Here is a 24,719-nt window from a genome sequence, read left to right on the forward strand (position 1 = left end):
TAGGAAGGGAGTGTGACTGTGGGATAGCAGGTATAGTAGGGAGAGATGGTGTCTATAGTAACAGTAGATAATAGTCTCTGGGAAGGGAGTGTGACTGTGGGATAGCAGGTATAGTAGGGAGAGATGGTGTCTATAGTAACAGTGGGATAATAGTCTCTGGGAAGGGAGTGTGACTGTGGGATAGCAGGTATAGTAGGGAGAGATGGTGTCTATAGCAACAGTGGATAATAGTCTCTGGGAAGGGAGTGTGACTGTGGGATAGCAGGTATAGTAGGGGAGAGATGGTGCCTATAGTAACAGTGGGATAATATTCTCTGGGAAGGGAGTGTGACTGTGGGATAGCAGGTATAGTAGGGAGAGATGGTGTCTATAGTAACAGTGGGATAATAGTCTCTGGGAAGGGAGTGTGACTGTGGGATAGCAGGTATAGTAGGGAGAGATGGTGCCTATAGTAACAGTGGATAATAGTCTCTGGGAAGGGAGTGTGACTGTGGGATAGCAGGTATAGTAGGGAGAGATGGTGCCTATAGTAACAGTGGGATAATAGTCTCTAGGAAGGGAGTGTGACTGTGGGATAGCAGGTATAGTAGGGAGAGATGGTGTCTATAGTAACAGTAGATAATAGTCTCTGGGAAGGGAGTGTGACTGTGGGATAGCAGGTATAGTAGGGAGAGATGGTGTCTATAGTAACAGTGGGATAATAGTCTCTGGGAAGGGAGTGTGACTGTGGGATAGCAGGTATAGTAGGGAGAGATGGTGTCTATAGCAACAGTGGATAATAGTCTCTGGGAAGGGAGTGTGACTGTGGGATAGCAGGTATAGTAGGGGAGAGATGGTGCCTATAGTAACAGTGGGATAATATTCTCTGGGAAGGGAGTGTGACTGTGGGATAGCAGGTATAGTAGGGAGAGATGGTGTCTATAGTAACAGTGGGATAATAGTCTCTGGGAAGGGAGTGTGACTGTGGGATAGCAGGTATAGTAGGGAGAGATGGTGCCTATAGTAACAGTGGATAATAGTCTCTGGGAAGGGAGTGTGACTGTGGGATAGCAGGTATAGTAGGGAGAGATGGTGCCTATAGTAACAGTGGATAATAGTCTCTGGGAAGGGAGTGTGACTGTGGGATAGCAGGTATAGTAGGGAGAGATGGTGCCTATAGTAACAGTGGATAATAGTCTCTGGGAAGGGAGTGTGGCTGTGGGATAGCAGGTATAGTAGGGAGAGATGGTGCCTATAGTAACAGTGGGATAATAGTCTGTGAGGTTATTACTCTTATTTATCAGAGTTTGTGAAGCCCTGCAGTATGACAGGGGATGCTGGGAGTTACAGAAGATCACGTGACAGCCCATAGGATAAATAGTAATTAGTATAATTAATGGACCTGACAAAGTGTGTTTTGCCCCAGGATCCTGCTGTACAAATGAGACCCCAGACTAGGGGCAGCAGTAAAACGAGAATGTGATTGGTCAGTGGATTATCAGTCAGACAGTGTGTCTCTATGTCTCCATGACAATGAACGGCGACCCCGGTGATTACAGACCGGTCAGTGTGAGAGAGCGGCGCATGAATGGAAGAAGAAGCCTTTAGTCCCGGTTGTTAGTAGTGAGTGAGCAGTGAGTGAGAGGAGAGTAGTGAGTGAGTAGTGAGTGAGCAGTGATTGAGCAGTCAGTGAGTAGAGGAGTCGGGGGAAGATGAAGGGACAGGAGTGAGTGAGTGACATTCCCTGACGCACCGGCGCGAGTTCCTGTTCCAGTTAAAGGGGAAGTGACCGAGACAAGTGGTTGGAGCCGGAGCTGTTGCTGCTTCTCATATAAAGCTGTGGGAGCGGGAGACAGAGGTGAATGTTCAGGGCTGAGCTGCTTCCACGGATGAGGCTGATGCGGAGTCTCCCGGGGCCACAGGGGAAGCGTGAGATGAAAGCGCCGAGTCTGTGAGTCTGATGAAGTCTCTCCGGACATGTCTGATCGCTGGGCTCCTCCTTCAGCTGCAGGTGCCTGACAGTAAGTGTAAGCTCTTGGGCTTCTGTCATTACTAGTCTGTCACTAATCCCTATCGGTACTGTCAGTAATGATTCACTTACACATTAGCACCGTCATATTTCATCTCTGTGTTTTTATTCTGTAGCTCTTGTTTATTGACACCTGATTATATTCATATCGTGAGAATGGCAATGTTTGTCAATGTTCTGCCCCTCATTAACTGTCATTAGCATGGAACAATTCCTGTCTGTACCCACAATATTACTGTGCTCTTTCCTTTACACACAGATTGTAATAGTTACAGGGCAGCATTCTAAGGGTTAATCAGGATAATGATTGATAGATAGATAGATAGATAGATAGATAGATAATAGATAGATAATAGATGATAGATAGATAGATAGATAGATAGAGAGAGAGAGAGAGAGAGAGAGAGAGAGAGAGAGAGATAGATAGATAGATAGATATACAGACACTAAGGTAGGCGGATAAGATAGAAAGAAAGACAAGATAGACAGACAGATATATATATATATAGATAAATAGACAGACAGGTAGATAGATGATAGATAAATAGATAGATAGATAGATAGATAGATAGATAGATAGATAGATAGATAGGCAGGTAAGTTAATAGGTAGATATATATTATAGAGAGACAGACAGATAGGTAGGTAGATCGAAAGATAGATAGATAGATAGATAGATAGATAGATAGATAGACAGACATAGGTAGGTAGATTGATAGATACATAAACAGACAGGAAGATAGGCGGATACGATAGAAAGAGAGATAAGATAGACAGACAGATATATATAAATAAACAGACAGACAGATATATCTATATCTATATATATATCTATATCTATATCTATATATATATATATATATATATATATATATATATATATATATATATAGACAGACAGGTAGATAAATAAATAGAGAGAGAAAGATATATAGATAGATATAGAGAGAGAGAGATAAATAGATAGATAGATAGATAGATGAGATAGATAGATAGATAGATAGATAGATAGATGATAGATAGATAGATAGATAGATAGATAGATAGATAGATAGATAGATGATAGATAGATAGATAGATAGATAGATAGATAAATAGATGATAGAGAGAGAGATGATAGAGAGAGAGAGAGAGAGAGAGAGAGAGAGATGATAGATAGATAGATAGATAGATGATAGAGAGAGAGAGATATGATAGATAGATAGATAGATAGATAGATAGATGATAGAGAGAGAGAGAGAGAGAGAGAGAGAGAGAGAGAGAGAGAGAGAGATTGTAGATAGATAGATAGATTGATAGAAAGAGAGAGAGAGAGAGAGAGAGAGAGAGAGAAAGAGAGAGATATTGTAGATAGATAGATAGATAGATAGATAGATAGATAGATAGATAGATAGATAAAGAGTTAGATAGATGATAGATAGACAGTCAGTTAAATACATGTAAAGACAGGTAGGTAGGTGGATAAGATAGAAAGAGAGATAGACAGACAGACAGGTAGGTAGACAGATAGATATTACAGTGATAGAGAGAGACAGACAGACAGCTAGTTAGGTACATAGATGATAGTTAGATCTATCTATCTGTCTTTTTGTCTGTCTCTCTTTCTATCTGTGATGTATGTGAATATCAGGACGTGAGGTTTCCCAGGCTGTCCTGTTGCAGAGAGAATAAGGAGGGTTGGGCTCTGTGCTTGACTTGCTGCAAGTGTAGGGCAGGAGCCAGCAGTGTATCTGCAGAGATGAGAAGAGCTTATTCTGGGCTAATAGGACTATCCCTGAATAACAAGAGGCAAGTTCCGTAGTGACTTTTGGCTCGTGGGATAAAGTATATGTACAGTATAAAGTATGTGATTAACTCCGGACACTCCTGCATTATTACTAAGCACATAACTAAGTGCATCTCATGTGTCTTTCATGGGGGGACAGGGAGATGCCTGGCGAGGGCTGGATTTGCATCGGGTGCTGCTCTTGTTTTTTAAGAAATGTGGCACAGGCTGAATCTGACGAGGCGACTGTGTTATTTGCATTAGATTTGAATTAGTCATCAGTCCTTATTATCTTATAAAGCAGCGAGTACATTGCAAATATGTGTACAAAGGAAATATGAGCTCTAAAGCAGGGTAAATGTGAGGCTATGCAATAAAACATATGAGTGGGCAATTAAAGGGTAGTTGAGAGGAAGTCTAACGCTTAAAAGGAAACTTAAAGGGGTTGTCCACGTTTGTGTTAACTTTTAGTATGATGTATAGAGTGATATTCTGAGACAACTTGCAATTGGTATTCATTTTCTATTATTTGGGATGTTTGAGTTATTTAGCTTTTTATTCAGCAGCTCTCCAGTTTGCAGTTTCACCAATCTGGTTGTTAGGTTTCAACATTACCCTAGCAACCATGCATTGATTTGAATAAGAGACTGGAATATGAATAGGAGAGGCCTGAATAGAAACATGAGTAATTCAAAGTAGCAATAACAATAAATGTATAGCCTTATAGAGTTTTCAATTTGAGATAGGGTCAGTGACCCCCATTTCAAAGCTGGAAAGAATCATAAGAAGGAGGCAAATAATTCAAAAACTATAAAATAGAAATAATGCAGACCATTTGAAAAGTTGCTAAGAATTGGCCATTCTATAACATACTAAAAGGTGAACCACCCCTTTAATGAAAAAAAAATGTTTGCTTTTCTAATTTGAAAAGCAAACATGATTGGTTGCTATGCAAAACTATATCTGGTGCCAATGTTGCACCTGTGATATAACCCAATTATTTATTATCTTGTAGATGGAACACGTTCCTTTAGTATTTTCCATCTGCATTTTAATGATTTGCCTTCGTTATTCTGCCTTCATTATTCTGTCTTCATACAGCTTGCAGGGCTTCATACAGCTTGCAGGGCTTCAAACAAACAGCTTGCAGGGCTTCATACAGCTTGCAGGGCTTCAAACAAACAGCTTGCAGGGCTTCATACAGCTTGCAGGGCTTCAAACAAAAAGCTTGCAGGGCTTCATACAGCTTGCAGGGCTTAATTCAGCTTGCAGGTCTTCAAACAAACAGCATACAGGACTTCATACAGCTTGCAGGGCTTCAAACAAACAGCTTGCAGGGCTTCATACAGCTTGCAGGGCTTCAAACAAACAGCTTGCAGGGCTTCAAACAGCTTGCAGGGCTTCATACAGCTTGCATGGCTTCATACAGCTTACATGGCTGTATACAGCTTGCAGGACCTCAAACAAACAGCATACAGCTTGCAGGGCTTCATACAGCTTGCAGGGCTTCATACAGCATGCAGGGCTTCAAACAAACAGCTTGCATGGCTTCATACAGCTTGCAGGCAAGCCACGGACAGAAGTGGCCCTCAGATTACCAAGGAAGGCAAAAAAGTGGCCCGGTCTGGCATTTAAAATCAGGTAGCCAGGAAGAGTGTTTATACCCTGGACCACCATCAGAATTTAAAGAAAAACTATACTCTCGAACAGTGTAGGTCTCTATAAAAAGATATTGCATAAAACAGCTCATATGTAAAATCCTGCATCATGTAAATAAACCATTTTTATAATAATATTCTTTTTTAGTATAGGGTAATCATGAATAGAAAACTGCCGTTTTAAAAAATAAGGACCGCCCCTAGGGATTGTAGGATTCACTGTGCACACAAACAAACCATACATGTTAGGTCACATGATCCAATTAAGGGCAGAGACACACGGTGCTATTTCAGGAGATTAGTCGCCCAGCGACAAATCTCTTCTTTTTCGGACAACTAATCTCCCCGAACTGCCTTTCCGCCAGCTATGTAAATCGCGGGCCGGATGAACTAGGAACGCTTTGTTTTCCAAAGTTGCTCGAAGTTGCCTCACGAAGAAACTTCGGGAGACTTCGGCAAGTCGAAGCAATCCGAGTGCCATCCCGCCGGCTATTTACATTCTAGCCGGCGGGAAGTCAGTTCAGGGAGATTAGTCTTCTGCTTGTCTTTTGCTTCCACACTTCTTCCTCTTACAGTTAGAGCTGCAGTATTTCTGGTCAGGTGATCTCTGAGGCAGCACACAGACCATCACAAAATGAAAGAGTTGTAAAAGGGCAATATTTACTTCAATATATATATATATATATATATACCACTGGGTGCGGCCATGACATCAGTGGGCAGATCTGTGATGTTCAGGAGTGGGGCTGTGACATTAGAGGGCAATGACGCACTATTTTTGTCAAGGTCTCACAGGCAGTGTAGAACCACAAAGCCCCAAGAAAAACCAGACTGTCTGGTTCAAAACCAGGCACTTCTACTCATGTCCCCTGGAGTTTGTTTGGATAAAATGAAGTCTATGGGGTATATTTATCAAAGAGTGAAGTTAGAGATCACCCCAGTCCTCTAGAGTGAAATTTCCGCCACTCTCTATTCATTTCTATGGGATTTTGAAAGGCGTATTTATCAAAGGATGAACTTTCAGTTTCACCCATTGCTAAATACTCTTTTAAAAAAATCCCATAGCAATGAATGGTGTGGCGGATCTCACTCTAGAGCAGGGGTCCCCAACCTTGTTGGACAGGGGACTGGTGACAAAATTGTATTTTTTTGGCGAGGACCGGGGGGATGGGGTCGGCGGGGGTCATGGCGGGGTCAGCAGCAAATTTGGACGCGCCGGCATCCAATTTGGCGCACCTCGTTTTTGCACACTGGGAGTGTCTGGGGCCCAATTTTGGTCCGTGGCCCTGCGGTTGGGGACCCCTGCTCTAGAGGACTGTGGTGATCTCTAACTTCACTCTTTGATAAATATACCCCTATGGGAGAAGGCCATCCCATAATTCAGAGCTTTATGAATAACGGACCCCTTACCCGTATGATCATGAGACAACATTTCCAGTTATCTTAAACGTATTTTTAAATCTGATTGCAACTGAAAGCTCAGGGTCTGACAATGTAACAGAAGTCAGGTTCCTATCTGTTTTAATCAGCTGCCTTGCTACATTGTTTCAGGAGTCAGAGCCAGGAGTGCAGAGAATGCAAACTGACAAAGGTGCTGCTTTCATTAGCAAAACAGATTTATAAAAACCTTTAAAACCATTGAGTGCATATCATGAATGTATAATGAGAAGTTGCTTAGAATTTTATTTTCTTTCGTTGTGCAAAAAAACAAGTGTTCTGGGTCGAGTTGCCCTTTATAAAATATAGTACAGGCCAGCAAACAAGAAGATGACAAGAAATTGATGTCCTAATAATACTTGCAATTGGACAATTTCCGGGGAGAGATGCATGGAAAGTTTAGAAGACGCTGGGTTAGAAGATATTTCTCCATTGTTGCTTTCAGGTCATTGGCAAAAGGCCTTTATCTCTGTATTAGTTGCCGAGTGTTGAGATCTCACTCCTCCTAATTTAAAGGGATACTGTCATGGGAAAAAATGTTTTTTTCAAAACACATCAGTTAATAGTGCTGCTCCAGCAGAATTCTGCACTGAAATCCATTTCTCAGAAGGACAAACAGATTTTTTTATATTTAATTTTGAAATCTGACATGGGGCTAGACATATTGTCAGTTTCCCAGCTGCCCCCAGTCATGTGACGTGTGCTATTATAAACTTCAATCACTCTTTACTGCTGTACTGCACGTTGGAGTGATATCACCCCCCCCCCAGCAGCCTAGCAACAGAACAATGGGAAGGTAACCAGATAGCAGCTCCCTAACACAAGATAACAGCTGCCTGGTAGATCTAAGAACAACACTCAATAGTAAAATCCAGGTCTCACTGAGACACATTCAGTTACATTGAAACAACAGCCTGTCAGAAAGCAATTCCATCCTAAAGTGCTGGCTCTTTCTGAAAGCACATGACCAGGCAAAATGACCTGAGATGCACCTACACACCAATATTACAACTAAAAAAAATACACTTGCTGGTTCATGAATGAAACTTTATATTCAGTGTAAACAGTGTAATTTAGAAATAAAAACGACATCATAAAAACATGACAGAATCCCTTTAACCTTTATTCAATGAATCAGCTTGAGTTGTTCTCACCCTTTATGTAGACCACTCTTGGTCCCTTCAGCCCAAGGCATGACCTTCTTACATTTAAGGTGTCCATACATGGGCAGATCCGCATCTTTGGAGAGGTTGCCAGACGAGTGGATTTTGCCGCAATATGCCCACCTTGAGTGGGCATTATCGGGCTTATCAAACCATGGGCCCTAGAGGGCAACGATTGGATCCCAACGCAGGTAATGCAGATGTTGGGAGCGAGGACTTCTTCAACAAACCAATGTGGTTCTTGATCCAACTCGTTTTTTAAACCTACCCAATCAACATCTGACCGATTTTCAGCCAAATATATTAGTCATGGAACCATGTTGGAGGGCCCCATACACTGGCCAATGGTCTTGGTCTCCTGGCAGTTTTTATTGGCCCATGTATGGCCACCATTAGAACTGGAACTCTGGTTTCCCCATGTTTCCACATGATCTAGAACTTGCTAATATCTCACTAGTTTTTTTTTGAAGTTCACCAAAGTATATTTAACTCCTCTGAAATTGGAGGATTGAGCTTTTTCTAATAGAGACCACTTTCCCTGGGTTAGGTTGCCTCCAAGGTGAGCACCACATGACTGAAAGTGAGGATGTGCCCTAGCGAAGTATCTGAATCTCGGTCCACCTTGTTGTTTCTTTCTTGAGATTGTATGGGACATTAAAATATTCATCTAGAGACATCTGCGACTTTTCCAGGGTGAGATGGATCACATGTTGAAGAGACTAATGCAAGCGCTCTTGTCCAAGGTATCAGTTCTAGAGGCGGCAATTGTCAGTCCCAATACTTTCATGGTTTCTGAAGCAAAATCATATTGAAACATCAGGGCTCCTCCATCACATTTAGTAGGGTATGTGGAAACCAAGAAACTTTTTGAGGTCGTGGCTTGCAAGCTTGACTTTCCTTCATTAAAAATCCATCCATAATTTGGAATGATCAGATTCTGATGATGAAGCTGTTGACGTAGTAAAGAGACTTTTAAGAGACAGTTGTCCTGATATACAATACATTTGTAACTTTACAGAGCATTTGTTTTTAGATGATTGAAAGCCGGAAAGAATCTGAAGAAAAAGGCAAATAATTAAAAAAGTTTCAAAAATAAGTAAAGAAGACCAATTGAAAAGTTGCTTAGAATTAACCATTCTATAACATACTAAAAGTTAACTGAAAGGTGAACCATCCCTTTAAGGAATGGAGGATCCAAAATTACTGAAGGATCCTTTATCTGGAAAATTCCAGGTCCTGAGCATTCTGATTAATAGGTCCCATACCTGATTTATATAATACCCCAGAATACATTAAAACAGGAGTACCCATACTTTACTAATGTGAGGCCTAGCGATGATTATCCCATTATGATCTACATCCATAAAAGCATTGTCAGCATTCTGTTCCATGGAAAATATTCCTTAAATACTGATTAATGGGAAAATGTATATTGTTATATTTAACAAACAACTGTTTCTTATGTAACCTTAACATAATAAATATCTGAATCAAAACCATGAAATAGGACAGTGATTTAGACAAGCTGTTTTCTGACAATGAGATCTACTGATCCCCAGCCTAAGGTCTACTGGTAGATCCCGATCTACCCTTTGGACACCCCTGCATTAAAATATATACCAAATAAAGGCTAATTTTATACATACCAGAACAAAATGCGCGATAAAAACAGGGCTAATGCCATATATAATACCCCTGGGGCACATATCAGGATAAATATAGTGGCAATTCCATGTATAATAACTCCAGAACTCATGGCACATTATAATACAGGTACGGGACCTGTTATCCAGAATGTTTGAGACCTGGGGTTTTCTGTATAAGGGGTCTTTACGTAATTTGAATCTTGATACCTTAAGTCTACTAGAAAATCATGTAAACATTAAATAAACCCAATAGGCTGATTTTGTTTCCAATAAGATAAATTATATTTTAGTTGGGATCAAGTACAAGCTACTGTTTTATTATGAAAGAAAAAAAAGCTTAAAAATGTAAATTTGGATTACTTGGATGAATGGAGTCTGGATGACTTTTGTCCCTTTGAGGCATCCATGCTTGTGACATCAGTGGCATCAGTTCTTACAATGGTTTCCAAAACGGAGTACAGTTTTGCTCTGTGGTTGCAGTTGTAAATGAGAACTGAAAGGAGTTGTTCACCTTTGAGTTAACTTATAACTTACAAATTCACTAAGATCTGAACTTGCGCCAGCGACAGCTTCGCCGCACTTCGCCAGGCGTAGTTTCGCAAGCGCTACGCAAATTCACTAAAATGCGAAGTTGCGCTCAGGGAGGTGAACCGTAGCGACAATGCTCTACCGTTACTTCATCAGGAAGAGCGAAGTTACGCTAGCAATTCCTAATTTGCATACAGCGCAAAGTTAAAATATAATGGACATATATGCTGCAGCAACTACATTACACTACACAAGCCCAGGGAACCTTTAAAGAATAAAATAAATGTGTTCTATTGCCCTACACATGTGCCCACTGTATCGTTGAGTTGCCATATGTTAGGAAATGTAGGGGGTTAAGGAGGGTACCCCCAAAAAATGTCAATCATTTTCAGCCTATCACCCTTAAAAAAGTAAAAGACGCCAGTGTTTTTTGGGACTTAGAAAAAATGTCAACTTTTTTTGAAGCAATCTCTATCTACTCTATTGCACTTCTCCTGGTCTGAGGTGGCGAAGGCAAGTCTGGCGCAAGAGGTAATGTTCAGTAAAATGTGCAAGTAAGTGAATAAGCGTAGTTACGTCCCTTCACCATAGCGCAACTTCTCCTGGCATAAGGGTGCGAAGTAGCGCTAGAGTAGGTCCACTTCGCTAGCGAATTTACGCCAGCACCCGTTAGTAAATCGGCAAAGTAACAAAATAACGTCACGCTGGCGAATTTGCGCTAGCGTTAGCCGCTATGCGCTTTAGTGAATTTGCCCCATAGTATGATGTAGAGAGTGATATTCTGAGACAATTTGCAATTGGTTTTCATTTTTTATTATTTGTGGTTTTTGAGTTATTTAGCTTTTTATTCAGCAGCTCTCCAGTTTGCAATTTCAGCAGTCTGGTTGCTAGGATCCAAATTACCCTGGTAACCATGCATTGCTTTGAATAAGAGACTGGAATATGAATAGGAGAGGCCTAAATAGAAAGATGAGTAATAAAAAGTAGCAATAACAATTAGGGATGCACCAAATCCACTATTTTGGATTCAGCCAAACCCCAGAATTTTTTGCGAAAGATTTGGCCGAATACCGAACGAATCCTAATTTATGCACATTAGGGATGAAAAGGGGAAAACTTCCTTGTTTTGTGACAAAAAGTCACGTGATTTCCCTCCCCGCCCCTAATTAGCATATGCAAATTAGGATTTGGATTTGGTTTGGCTGGGCAGAAGGATTCGGCTGAATCCAAATCCTGCTAAAAAAAGGCCGAATCCCGAACCGAATCCTGGATTCGGTGCTTCCCTAATAACAATACATTTGTAGTCTTACTAAGCATTTTTAGATGGGGTCATCGACCCTCATTTGAAAGATGAAAAGAGTCAGAAGAAGAAGGCAATTAGTTAAATAAAACTATTAAAAAAAAAAATAATGAAGACCAATGGAAAAGTTGCTTAGAATTGGTCATTCTATAACATACTAAAGGTTAACTCTAAGGTGAACCTCCCATTTAAGACTTCTCCTTATTGACATATCTAAACACATATTTTTGGTGTTTATAGTAGAAGCTTTTTAAGGCCGAGGAGTTTTGCCTATAAACTGAGTGACTCTCATTGGGGCCCATTATTGATCCGAGAAGCTACTTACATGGAGTAACCGAGTGGTTGATGAATATAAATGTTGTTTCCTCTTACGAGTGAGTTTATATTCTGGATGGACGGTTTGTGTTTCTCTGATTGTTTTGCACAGTCTGATTTCGGCCAATCCTATTTGCATCATAAGCGCAGCGGTTCATTTCCATAGGACACATAATAACTAGTGGGACAAGGGAGGTTTATAATAACTGGGCTACAGACTGGCCCATTGTGTGCTGCCTGAGGGACGCCAAGAACTCGATAAATCATCTGCCTTTTAACAACAGCACGTTTGACACCCCGAGTAAAACCATGAGCTTTAACTTAAAACGTGAGCCCTTCTGTTGTTCTCCCAAGTGAAATGTTTGGTTGTAGGGTGTGGAGCTCGTACTGGGCGATATTATCTGAAACAAGCAAATATCCCGTGCCTGAGTCAGTAAGAAAACATTTTCCAAGATTAAGTTGTCCCTCCAGTGTCCCTTGTACAGGTATGGGACCCATTATCCAGAAACCTGTTATCCAGAAAGCTCCTAATTACAGAAGTCCATTCCCATACTCCATTTTATCCAAATAATCCAGATTTTTACAAATCATTACTTTTTTCTCTGTAATAATACAACAGTACAGGTATGGGATCTGTTATCCAAAATGCTCAGGACCTGGGGTTTTCCAGATAATAGATCTTTCTGTAATTTGGATCTTCATGCCTTAAGTCTACTAGAAAATCATGTAAACATTAAATAAACCCAATAGGCTGGTTTTGCTTCCAATAAGGATTAATTATATTTTAGTTGGGATCAAGTACAAGCTACTGTTTTATTATTACAGAGAAAAAGGAAATTCATTTTAAAAATGTGGGATTATTGGATAAAATGGACTCTATGGGAGATGGTCTTTCTGTAATTTGGAGCTTTCTGGAAAACGGGTTCCGGGTAACGGATCCCATACCTGTACCTTGTATTTGATCCCAACTAAGATATAATTAATCCTTATCGGAAGCAAAACTAGCCTATTTGGGTTTATTTAATGTTAACATTATTTTCTAGCAGACAAAGTATGAAGATCCAAATTACGGAATTATTTTTTTTAACTTGTAAGGGGCCCTTGTCACCAATGTTTTTTTTAAAAAAAAAATTAAATTTTTTTTGGGGCCCCAATTTTTTTTTAACTTATAAGGGGGCCCCTGCCACCAATTGAAAACATTTTTTTTTTTACATTTTTTTGGGGGCCCCAATTTTTTTCAACTTATAAGGAGGTCCTGACCATCAATAGCTTTTTTATAACTTGTGTGTGTGGGGGTTAATTTTTTAGGAGCTGATGTCTGTTTGGTCTTTTAACTGTGATGTGGAGTGGGTGGGATATGGGGTGGGGCTTGGGCGTGAAGGTGGGTGGGGCCCAGGGGTCCCCAAAATTTTTGTTGTACAGGGCCCCATGATTTCTAATTGCGGCCCTGCATACATGTACCACATGGTTCTGAGCAGAGGGGGACAATCATTTTCCCATAAGGCTTGGTGCCCATTTAAAGGAGCAATATAAATCTATAATCAGCACGAGTGCTTTGTGTATTATTTTGGCTATTTCCGCAATAGAACAGTGGTGCAAAAAGAGTGTGGCTTCCCATAACATACCCAGATTCCTGATGGAATTTGCAGAAGGAATAATAAAGTTCTTTATCACTTCTGTACCAAACCAAGAGCAGTAAAATGGTACCTTTAGTTAATGGAAATGGCTTAATTTTGTTAACAAGGGCTGAGTTATGACCACAAGTGCAGTTGCCAATAGCAACTCATCAAGTCATGGCTATCCTTTTCCAGCTTGTGGTAGACAGTTCCAAATGGCTGCTATTAGCAGTTCAGGACCAAGGCTCATGACGTATCCCCAAAGTGTAAATCTTTTCACCTGGGCAGTAACCCATAGCAACTGCAGGAAAAACAGTTAAAACAGAAATGTCATTGGTTGCCATGGGATATTGGATTAGAAACACTTTGCCCAGTGTTAGTAAAATAGCTCAATTGACTCTCAGTTCCCCCACTTTAAGCACCTTGTATGGTGGATCTTGTGCAAATCCTTATGGTTTATGAATGGGTCACCTAGTACTCGTTCCACTAACCAAGAACCTTAAGAGTCTGACTCTGGACCATTGTATGTTTTCCATGTAAAAAATGATGGTCTAATGGGGGTCCTCAACTCCTCTTTTTTTACCAGTGAGCCACATTCAAATGTAAAATTAGTTTGGGAGCAATACAGGCATGAAAATAGTTAAAGGGGGTGCAAAATAAGGGCTGTGATTGGCTATTTAATAGTCCCTATGTGGACTGGCAGTCTACAGGAGACTCTGTTTGGCAGTACATCTGGAATTCAAAAATAAGCTCCTGCTTTGACATAACTCGGAGCAAAATCCAAGGGGTTGGTGAGTAACATGTTACTCGCTAGCCACTGGTTGGGGATCAATGGCTTAATGATATATCATTGGTCAATGACAATATTTTAGCCAGGAATGTTCAAGCAGAAATCCTGCTTCAGTTGCTTGAGCTACGACTTCTTGCAGGAAAAGAGTCTATGACACGTACCACAAGCACCGTGATTCCCATTTTCTATACAGAAGAAAATAATACTCCGGCCATTGCTGTAGAACTGTCCTTGTTGGGCTTCTCCGTTATCACCAACTTGGAAGTAGAACCTTTGCTGAGGAACCCCTCAGGTTCAAATTGCTGTATCAGCGGTAGATTCAACAATCTATGGGGCAGCATAGTTCTCACTCCCAAATATCCTTAAATATCTGACCATAATATGTTTCCAAGTGTATATAGAACAGTGATCCCAAATCAGTGGCTCGCAAGCAACATGTTACTCACCAACCCCATGGATGTTGCTCCCAGTGGCCTCAAAGCAGGTGATTATTTTTGAATTCCAGACTTGGAGGCAAGTTTTGGTTTCATAAAAACCAGGTGTACTGCCAAACAGAGTCTCCTGTAGGCTGCCAGTCCACATAGGGGCTACCAAATCACAACTCTTATTTGTCACCCCAGGAACTTTTTTCATGATTGTGTTGCTCCCCAACTCTTTTTATAGTGAAATGTGGCTCATGGGTAAGAATGTTGGGGACCCCTGATATAGATGGGCATTACCCAATTCTCATTATTATTGACCTTTAGGCTGAGCAACCCCGGCCAGTCCAACAGTTTCGGAAACACTGCCTTAGTGTAGATACAGACGCATTAGTAAAACCATAAGGAGAACATTCAATCTGAATCCAGTATTTTTAACACTTTTGGAAATTAACCATTTTCCAGTGTAGCCATAGAGAGAAATTACACAATCTAAGGTTGTGCTTAAAACATTATGTATTGGCTCTCATAACAAAATTTATATTTGCTAATTCCTGTGGGGGATTGTAATGCAGCTCTTAAGTAGTTGAGATGTTTCCTGACTCTTGCCCCATTGGAACATTATGTTTACAATGTGCATTATGGTTTCCTTGTCAGCTCTCCTGTTGCTATTTGTGCTATTATTATGGCATGTGCTTGGCATCGGAAACTATTGAGATTGTGTTTACTGTGCTCAGCAAATCACGTGGCAAAGCTTTGTGAATTCCCCTATACTGGCTTCTTAGGATAAATATTTGACTACATGGGGGATCAGATTATCCTTCGATCAGAAAAACCTTGTAAAGCCTATGGGGACCTTCCCCATAGTCTAACATTGGCCTCGGTAGGTTTTAGGTGGCGAACTAGGGGGTCGAAGTTTTTTTTAAAGAGACAGTACTTTGATTATCGAATGGTCGAATATTCTAACGATTTTTAGTTCGAATCGTTCGATTCGAAGGTTGTAGTCAAAGGCCGAAGTAGCCCATTCGATGGTCGAAGTAGCCCAAAAAACACTTCGAAATTCGAAGTTTTTTTACTTCGAATCCTTCACTCTAAGTTAGTGAATCGGCCCCATAGTGTCAAGAACAATTATTTAGGTCCCTTTAAAATGTATTCAAAAGCCTTGCAATCACAACATGAGTCAATTAACATTGTCTTCCCTGGGCAGTGGCTCCCCTACCCTGTTCTTCACCCTATCTGTCCTAGCTCTATCTGCTCCCCTTCCCCACCACACTGCTGCCTTCCCAGAGACCTATGGGTCCCATTAGCCCAGTGTTGCCCTTATTGTAATCCACCACTGAACTACCAGTCAGTTCTTATTCCACTGCCCATTTTCTCAGGCTACTCAGGGAGCCGGAGTAACTTAGTCCTTTGCTTGCAGAATTCCAGCCAAGACGCATGTGGGTGCACAGCCTACGGTGTGGCAAACCTGTTTTTTCCCTTTGTGAAGATTGAGCTCTGATAGGCTCATGCTCCAAACCCTCAGCAAGGGGGAAAATACATACAAAACCTAGAAAATAGAGCTGGCACCATTCTGACACCCCAAAAATATTGATGAATTAAGTAGAATCCTTACTTAATTCATCATTATTTTTGGGGTGTCGGAATGGTGCCAGCTCTATTTTCTAGGTTTTGTAGCAACATCTATGTGTCGATGGAAAGGACCTTTATCCTTCCTGTATGCACCCAGCCTCATAGTCTACAACTCCCTGCCCCCCCATGTTAGGTCAACAATGGCCCGACCCCCCCACAACTTGCTCACCCTTTGTTGGTCTCCAGTCTCTGTACTTTTTCTCACTCTCCCTCCAATTGTACCTCATCACGTTGCGCCCACAGCACATGGCTGTCCTGTCTGTCCCCTAGATCCAGCCCTAACCACAGACATGACCTGAGAGGGGTTCCAAGGTGTAATCTTTAAAGGAAAGAGTCAAATTTAGCCCATATATCAACCAACTGCCCCATAATATTTCTCAATGCCTACATGATGCTAGTGATCCCTTTAAAGTCTTCTTCATCCAGAAGAAAGACCTTGCGTGGTACAGTCAAATACTCTTTGCAATGTGCATGCGTGTAAGGTCCAGGAAGAACCAAACTGAAGTAAATGGCTTAGAGCTGGCCCATACTTAAAGCCTACTCCCTCAGAACTCCCCCACTTCTTGGTGAGGCATCAGCATTTAAAACAGACAGAAGGAACAGTATAATCCAGCTTGCAGCAAGTCCATGGTTATTTATTTTTAACTCTGATTGACATAGCTGTTCCCCTTGCCAAGTTCTTCCCAGGTGAGAGCTATTTAAATAAATTATCTCTCGGAAATGGGTGAGCCCAGGACACTCCCATTGCAATATGTTGACATTTCTACATTCTCTATTTCACCCAGTAAGTCCTGATACTGCTGTATTAGCGCCTTCCTTTGTGCTGGACTCAAGAGTTTGCCTTAGGCTCCACGCGGTTGGTAATCATGGTACCCATCAAAGACATGATACCTCTCGCTTCTTCGCTAGATGGGGTACTTCAATAACAATTATATACTGGGCTTGTCATCTTTATTGGAAAGCACCAATCCTGTCTACTTTATAGTATGGTTATGCAATATTTTATTTATTTATAATTTTCTTTATAATTTATACCTACAGCACACACAGGGACACAACGTATATTACTTTATCTCTACCATATTTGTAGCATACATGTGTGCAAAGAATATGTATATCATTTTCTAATGATAAGCGCTTGCAACATTTTCTGTTTAATATTCAATACTGTATAATGTATTTATTCTTTTATAATTAGGGTTAATAAATCAGTTGCACCATTCAGAATGAAGATGGCAATGGAACAGCCATACTGGTTTTAAAGGGACCTACGAGGGGAAAGCAAGATAAAAGTAATTCATCATACTGGTTGAATTGATCTGAATTTCCCAAAATGACTATATCATTTTCAGGTTTCAGTATCAACGTTAAATCAACATAATCTGTACATATAGATATTGTACATCACTTGACATACCCGTTTTCTTTTCTTTCGCAGACCATGGAGTCATGTTACACGTCCAAGACCCCATCATAAACACAACCGTCTCACAGGATATCGTTTTGGCCATAGAATGTCTCTGTAATGGGACAACCTTCATCAAGTGGGAACATATGTCCAGTAGAGGGATCCAGCACATTATCGAATGGAAGTCTGGATCTTATCGTAACATCTCGGAAAATTACAACGACAGGGTTCAAAATTACGAGAATGGTTCTATAAAGCTTTTGAACGTTGGGGTGAAAGACACTGGGTTTTATGTGGTAACAGTGACTGAAGAATTTGGACTCACCAAACATGGCACCATCGTCCTCAACGTTCATGGTAGGTACCACAAGGGCATGCATGGAGACCTGTACAGTGCTGGATGTTGGAAGATACTCTTGATTAGTCTTGTTTCTCTGCTAAATGTAAATGCAGAAAGTTTTAGCAGATATTGAAAGAAACTGTGTCAGACTGGGCCCCCTAGGGTCCACCAGAGAACCTTCTATCCAAGGCCCACCACAGAACCTTCTATCCAGGGCCCACCACAGAACCTTCTATCCAAGGCCCACCACATAACCTTCTTTCCAAGGCGCACCAGTGGACCTGGTATCCAGAGCCCAAAAAGCTAAATTTTTCTTCCTTGTTAGGGGTGAACTTGCATAAAGAGTAGCTGGTCTTGCTATTCTAAATTCCCCTGCCAGATGCTTTCTGGGTGGGATTTTGTGAAATCTATGGATCTGGAAAGGGGGTAAGAAGAATGCAGAGAGTCTTGTTGTGTAACAATGCTGTCTTCAGGGCCCACAGAAGAATATGGGGAAAATTATATTAGGGGCTATAATAGAAATTCGGCAGGAGATGGAAATTGCTGGTGGGGTTGTGAGGGACTTACCTGCAGACGACTGAAATCAATTTCTGTTCCACCTCTTTCTTTCAGAAATCTTGTATGAAGACTTCTATTTTGTGGCCGTGTTCATTGCATTTCTGGCTGCTGGTGCGGCTGTTTTAGTCCTTGTACTGTGGATTTGCAACAAATGCGCAAATATTTATCATAAGAAAAAGCAGCTCCAAAGAGGTAATCGCTAATCTGTTTGTTGTTCTTACCGGGGACAGGGGTAGACAATGCTGGACACACACACACAGGTCATGGATTTAAAAAAAAGGGGTGGTGTCTAGTATTCGCAGCAAATTCCGTGTTTCGCTGCCGGCGAATAAATTCGCAAATTTGCAGCGAAAATTCACCAGCGTCAATTAAGACGATTAACAGACGCCCATTGACTTTAACAGGCGCTTAACATTTTGCCTAACATTTGGCACTTGGCAGTGCCAAATGTTAGCCACCCCCAAGTGATTGTAGTTACTTACCTGAAACCCCAGGCCGGTGCTCCTATCAGCAGAAAACTGCACCAGCCCGGGGTTATTCCAGTGAGCACCACGGAGCTCTTATCTTCCGGCTTCTTCTTTCCTTCTCGCGGTTGTGCATGCGCAGTAGAATGAAAAGCCGAACTTTAACTAAAAAGTTGGCTATTTCGTTCAACTGGACATTCGTTTGCACCGGAAAATTTGAAGAAAGAAGAAGACGGAAGAGGATCTCTCCGTGGTGCTCACTGGTATAACCCCGGGCTGGTGCAGTTTTCTGCTGATAGGAGCACTTTCCCGGAGTTTCAGCTAAGTAAATACAATCACTTGGGGGTGCCTAACATTTGGCAAGGGCAACAAGCCTTTCCTTCTCCTTTAACATAGAGAAAAGAAGGAAAAGCAGAGTTCTGTCCAAGCAAAGCATGACCAATATCGTCGCTACAGGTTCTCCTCTAGAGACTGAATAATCATGGGAGGCATATGTAGCATTACTATCCAGAACCATGCTCTCATTTTATATATTTACTATAACACGTAACTGTAAATAAAGACTCAAGAAAAAATGCAGTATATGATGGAGAATGGCCGCAGCGTTTATTAACACAAAATGTTCAAACATTTCCAGAAATTAATATTACCTTAATTTCACCTTGCACATAAAACAATCATAGGCTGCCAAAAATTATAAGTTGGCTCAGCCATATACTGTATACTAGCCAAGAGTCCCCAATAAAACAAATCTCCATATTCTCCAGCTGCGACAATAATATATATATATATATATATATATATATATATATATATATATATATATATATATATATATATAAAAAATTTAAGTATATTTATTAATCTGAAATAAACAGGGTGGGTGGGTGGGAACAAATCTTCTGCCCAGCTTGCACGTGCCTGAGCTAACTCCAGACGCGAGCCTCTATTTATAACTTCACAGTTTTCGCGCCTTCACCTCTGCAGGTAAACTTTGGCCAATCAGCAGCCACTAATACATGTCTATGAGGACAGATTACCCTGCTTTTTATTTATTTATTATTTCATACACAGCTACAATCTCCCCCCATGAAGTCAAATCATTTAAATACATTTGACTGACACCATTCACAAAGTTATCCCGAAGTTTGAGGGTCATAGCATTGTAGCCAATCTCTCCCCGGCCGTCGTTGCAATAGGAAAATTAATCGCAGAGAAGGATTGTTCAGATTGTGATTAACTGCCAGACAGATACAAGCCGCCCTTCAGACACAAGGCACAACAGTTTTTAACTCACACCATCCATCACTAACTCAATAGTAAGAGACCCAGGAAGACCCTGCTGCTGACAGAGAGCTAAAAGACTGGCTGAAGTTCCCTGCCTAAAACATACCTGAAAAAGCCAAAATTGAACTGGAAGAATATCCCATGGACAGATGATATGGAATTAGAGCTTTTAGGTAAAGCACAAGATCTCTTTCTTTAAAGTGACAAAATGAAGCCTTCAAAGAAAAGAGCAGTATTCTTACAGTCAAACATGTAGAAGGTTCACTGATATTTTGGCGTTGTTTTGCTGCTATTGTGGAGAGTTCGGAAAACTGCAGTTGGCAGAAGGTATCCATCAAATCTGGGAGAACTGAAGCAGTTGGCAAAGGAAGAGTGATCCAAAAATGTAAAAATCTGAGATGTAAAAATCTTATTTGTGACTACAAGAAGAGCTTGATTTTAGCTGTTCATCTTTCCAAAGTGCATGCCACTAAATGCAAAGTCTAGGGTGTCTATTGTTTTGTCAGTGTTGTTTTTTTCTTTAGCTCTGAAAGGATGTGTTTTGAATGGAAAAACAAAGTTCTGTAATTGTAAAAGTGAAAGTGATACAAGGAGTTGTGGAAGCATCACCTTTAATTGATGTTGCAGTAGATCCAGTTAGTCTGATGTCAGTGGTAAAGCTTTTCAAAGGGTTATTAAAGGATAAGATACTGGACTTCATAGCAAATCACAATACTATGAGTGTGTGCCAGCATGGTTTTATGCGTAATAGATCTTGCCAGACTAACTTAATTTCTTTTTATGAGAAGGTAAGTAGAGACCTCGATTCTGGGATGGCAGTGGATGTGATTTACTTAGACTTTACTAAAGCATTTGATACAGTGCCACACAAAAGGTTACTGGTTAAATTAAGGAATGTTGGCCTGGAACATAGTATTTGTACCTGGATAGAGAACTGGCTAAAAGATAGACTACAAAGAGTGGTGGTAAATGGAACATTTTCTAATTGGACCAGTGTTGTTAGTGGAGTACCGCAGGGCTCTGTACTAGGTCCCTTGCTTTTCAACTTGTTTATTAATGACCTGGAGGTGGGCATTGAAAGTACTGTTTCTATTTTTGCAGATGATACTAAATTGTGCAGAACTATAGGTTCCATGCAGGATGCTGCCACTTTGACTAAGTTGGGAAACTGGGCAGCAAACTGGAAAATGTGGTTCAATGTTGATAAACGCAGTTTATGCACTTTGGCAAAAATAATATAAATGCAAGTTATACACTAAATGGCAGTGTGTTGGGAGTTTCCTTAAATGAGAAGGATCTAGGGGTCTTTGTAGATAACACGTTGTCTAATTCTGGGCAGTGTCATTCTGTGGCTACTAAAGCAAATAAAGTTCTGTCTTGTATAAAAAGGGCATTAACTCAAGGAATGAAAACATAATTCTGCCTCTTTATAGGTCCCTGGTGAGGCCTCATCTGGAGTATGGGGGCAGTTTTGGACTCCAGTCCTTAAGAGGGATATAAATGAGCTGGAGAGAGTGCAGAGACTAAGTGCAACTAAATTGGTTAGGGGTGCCCAAAAGATAGATCGGGATCTACCAGTAGACCTTTAGTTGGTGATCAGTAGATCGCAAGACACTGCCAACAAACAGCTTGTCTAAATCTCCCTCCTGTTTCATTCTTTTGATTCAGATTTTTATTATGTTAAGGTTACATAAGAAATAGTTGTTTGTAAAATACATCAATATACATTTTCTCATAAATCAATATTTAAGTAATATTTTCCATGGAACAGAATGCTAACAATATTTTATAGATGTAGATCATAATGGGACAACATCACTAAAAGTAGGCCTTGCAGTAGTCAAGTATGGGCACTCCTGTTTTATAAAGATGGAAGACTTAAATTATGAGGGGAGACTGTCAAGGTTGGGGTTGTTTTCTCTGGAAAAAAAGGCGCTTGTGAGGGGACATGATTACACTTTACAAGTACATTAGAGGACATTATAGACAAATAGCAGGGGACCTTTTTACCCATAAAGTGGATCACGTACCAGAGGCCACCCCTTTAGACTAGAAGAAAAGAACTTTCATTTGAAGCAACGTAGAGTATATTATATTTGACTTCTTCTTCTGTCTCTCCAGCTTTCAGATGGGAGTCACTGACCCTATCCAAAAAACAAATACTCTGTAAGGCTACAAATGTATTGTTATTGCTGCTTTTTATTATTCATCTTTCTATTCAGGCCTCTCCGATTCATATTCCAGTCTTTTATTCAAATCAATGCATGGTTGCTAGGGGAATTTGGACCCTAACAATCCGACTGTAGAAATTACAAACTGGAGAGCTGCTGAATAAAAAGCTAAATAACTCAAAAACCACAAATAATAAAAAATGAAAACCAATTGCAAATTGTCTCAGAATGAAGATCACTCTCGACATAGTACTAAAAATTATTTTAAAGGTGTACAACCCATTTAATGCCTTTAAGAATGGCTTGGATGATTTTTTGGACAGACATAATTTCAAAGGCTATTGTGATACTAAACTCTATAGTTAGTATAGGTATGGGTATATAGAATTTAATTAAAAGTAGGGAGGGGTGTGTGTATGGATGCTGGGTTTTCATTTGGAGGGGTTGAACTTGATGGTCTTTTTTCAACCCAATTTAACTATGTAACTATGTAAGTAGATCCATTTATTTTAGTGTAGTTGGAAAGTTGTTTAAAAAATGCCATATAAATGTTTTGTGGGCCAGTCCAAAAGCAGAAGGGTGACCAACCCCCCCCTTATGGTGATGAGCAGGTTGGGGGGGGGGGTACATAAAAGATACCTGCTGAACTATGTACCCCCACCCCCTGGAATATCTTGTGCCAATATTTGTGACTATGAATATAGACAGATAGAGAGATACCTGTAGATAATGTTATTCTTCTCCCTTTATTCTAACACATGTTTTTGTCTCTCACAGCGGAGGAGATGGAAATGCGAATAATAGCAGAACAGTTAAGCAGCTGATGTACATGTTCTACATAGAGATCCAGCAGAGAATGTTGCTGAGTTGGACTCCACATCACTTTCCTACTGGTCACTATGGAAACTGAGAAAGAACTGAAAGGTTCCTTGTCTTTCCGCACTGACTGACAGTTTTCCCCCCCCTCGTGTAGGGGGCAAGGATTTCTGTCCTCCGGCTACTTCTGCACTCACTTCCAGGGGGCTCATTTACTTGTTACACAGTGAAACTTTTCCTTTAAATTGTTCTGCAGCCGTCTGCTAATCACTGATTGGTTGCTATGGGTTGCTGCCCTAGGGGAGGCATGTGCCCAGTTTTTGTAAATGAGCCGGTACGATACAGAATACTCCGGATCATGGTCTGTACATAAACACTGAGCACGGCGACGAGGGACGGGCACATTCTCCAGACAATGATCTTATCAACTGATACAACCAGTTCCATGACATGCCATCCACGGCTCGGCGACATGTTGCAACGCGTCCGTATCACGCAGAGAGAGGGAGGGAATGGTAATTTATTTTGTATGTTGTGTGTGAGTCCACTATAGTGACTTTGTTTACATTTTTATTGTCGCTTATTTGGAAATAAATGAACAAACCAGTTTCGAGTGTCGGTTTTACTCTTTGTGAAATTTGCAATGGCCACAGACGCACTAATATTATCGAATTTTCCTACAATAATGAGTGCGTGTATAGTGGGAGACGAGTCGTCCGATATCGGCAGAAGACTTGGCTATCAGTCGGCTCATGGATCGGGCTGGACGGAGAATTTTGATCGGGCACCTTTGAAGACACCGGAACATTCATTGTTAGCGCTGAATTGTCAGATACAGGTGGAATTCTATTGTTTCTATCTGACGATCTGAGTTTTTTGAAACAAACGATCTTTCCTGGAAAGATTATTTCCAGGAAAGACTGTAATTGTAACTAGCGATGGGCGAATTTGTCCCGTTTCGCCGAAAAATTAGCAAAACGCAGATTTTGAAGTGCGAATAATGTTGATGCTCGTCAGTTTTGACGCAATAGGCTATTATTTTGCCGCATTTTTTGCAAATTTATTCGCCAGCTGCGAAATGCTGAAGTTTGCTGCCAATCCGTGCCTGGAGAATTTATTCGCCCATCACTAATTGTAATGTCCATTACCCGGACATGCAAAAATGCACAGATCATATAAACAACCTGTAGGCCTCTTAACCAGGACCCCAGCTCGATAATTCAATAAGGTCCCACAAAACAGAGGTGGGGGGGAATAGGGTTTCCCTCAGCCCGGCAGAGACGAAGCAGGGGGTGGGGTAGTGACACTTGGGGGCAGGGCCGTGATGTGTAGGGCAGTGATATCAGGGGCAGGGCAATCAGTGATTGGCCGATCACCGTGTCAATCATAGGGAACCCT

General features: G+C 40.9%; 1 protein-coding gene across 1 annotated transcript; it reads left to right on the forward strand.

Moving 5' to 3' along the window:
- Window positions 1-1,496: 1,496 nt before the first annotated feature.
- On the forward strand, window positions 1,497-23,929 carry vstm5.L (V-set and transmembrane domain containing 5 L homeolog). The gene is made up of 4 exons (XM_018247780.2): window positions 1,497-2,000; window positions 17,716-18,042; window positions 18,638-18,775; window positions 23,283-23,929. Exons 1-4 carry the CDS (start codon window positions 1,940-1,942, stop codon window positions 23,327-23,329), a joined length of 573 nt encoding a protein of 190 aa, XP_018103269.1. The 5' UTR covers window positions 1,497-1,939; the 3' UTR covers window positions 23,330-23,929.
- Window positions 23,930-24,719: the final 790 nt, after the last annotated feature.

Source organism: Xenopus laevis, chromosome 2L, assembly GCF_017654675.1.
Source record: "Xenopus laevis strain J_2021 chromosome 2L, Xenopus_laevis_v10.1, whole genome shotgun sequence".
NCBI lineage: Eukaryota > Metazoa > Chordata > Amphibia > Anura > Pipidae > Xenopus > Xenopus laevis.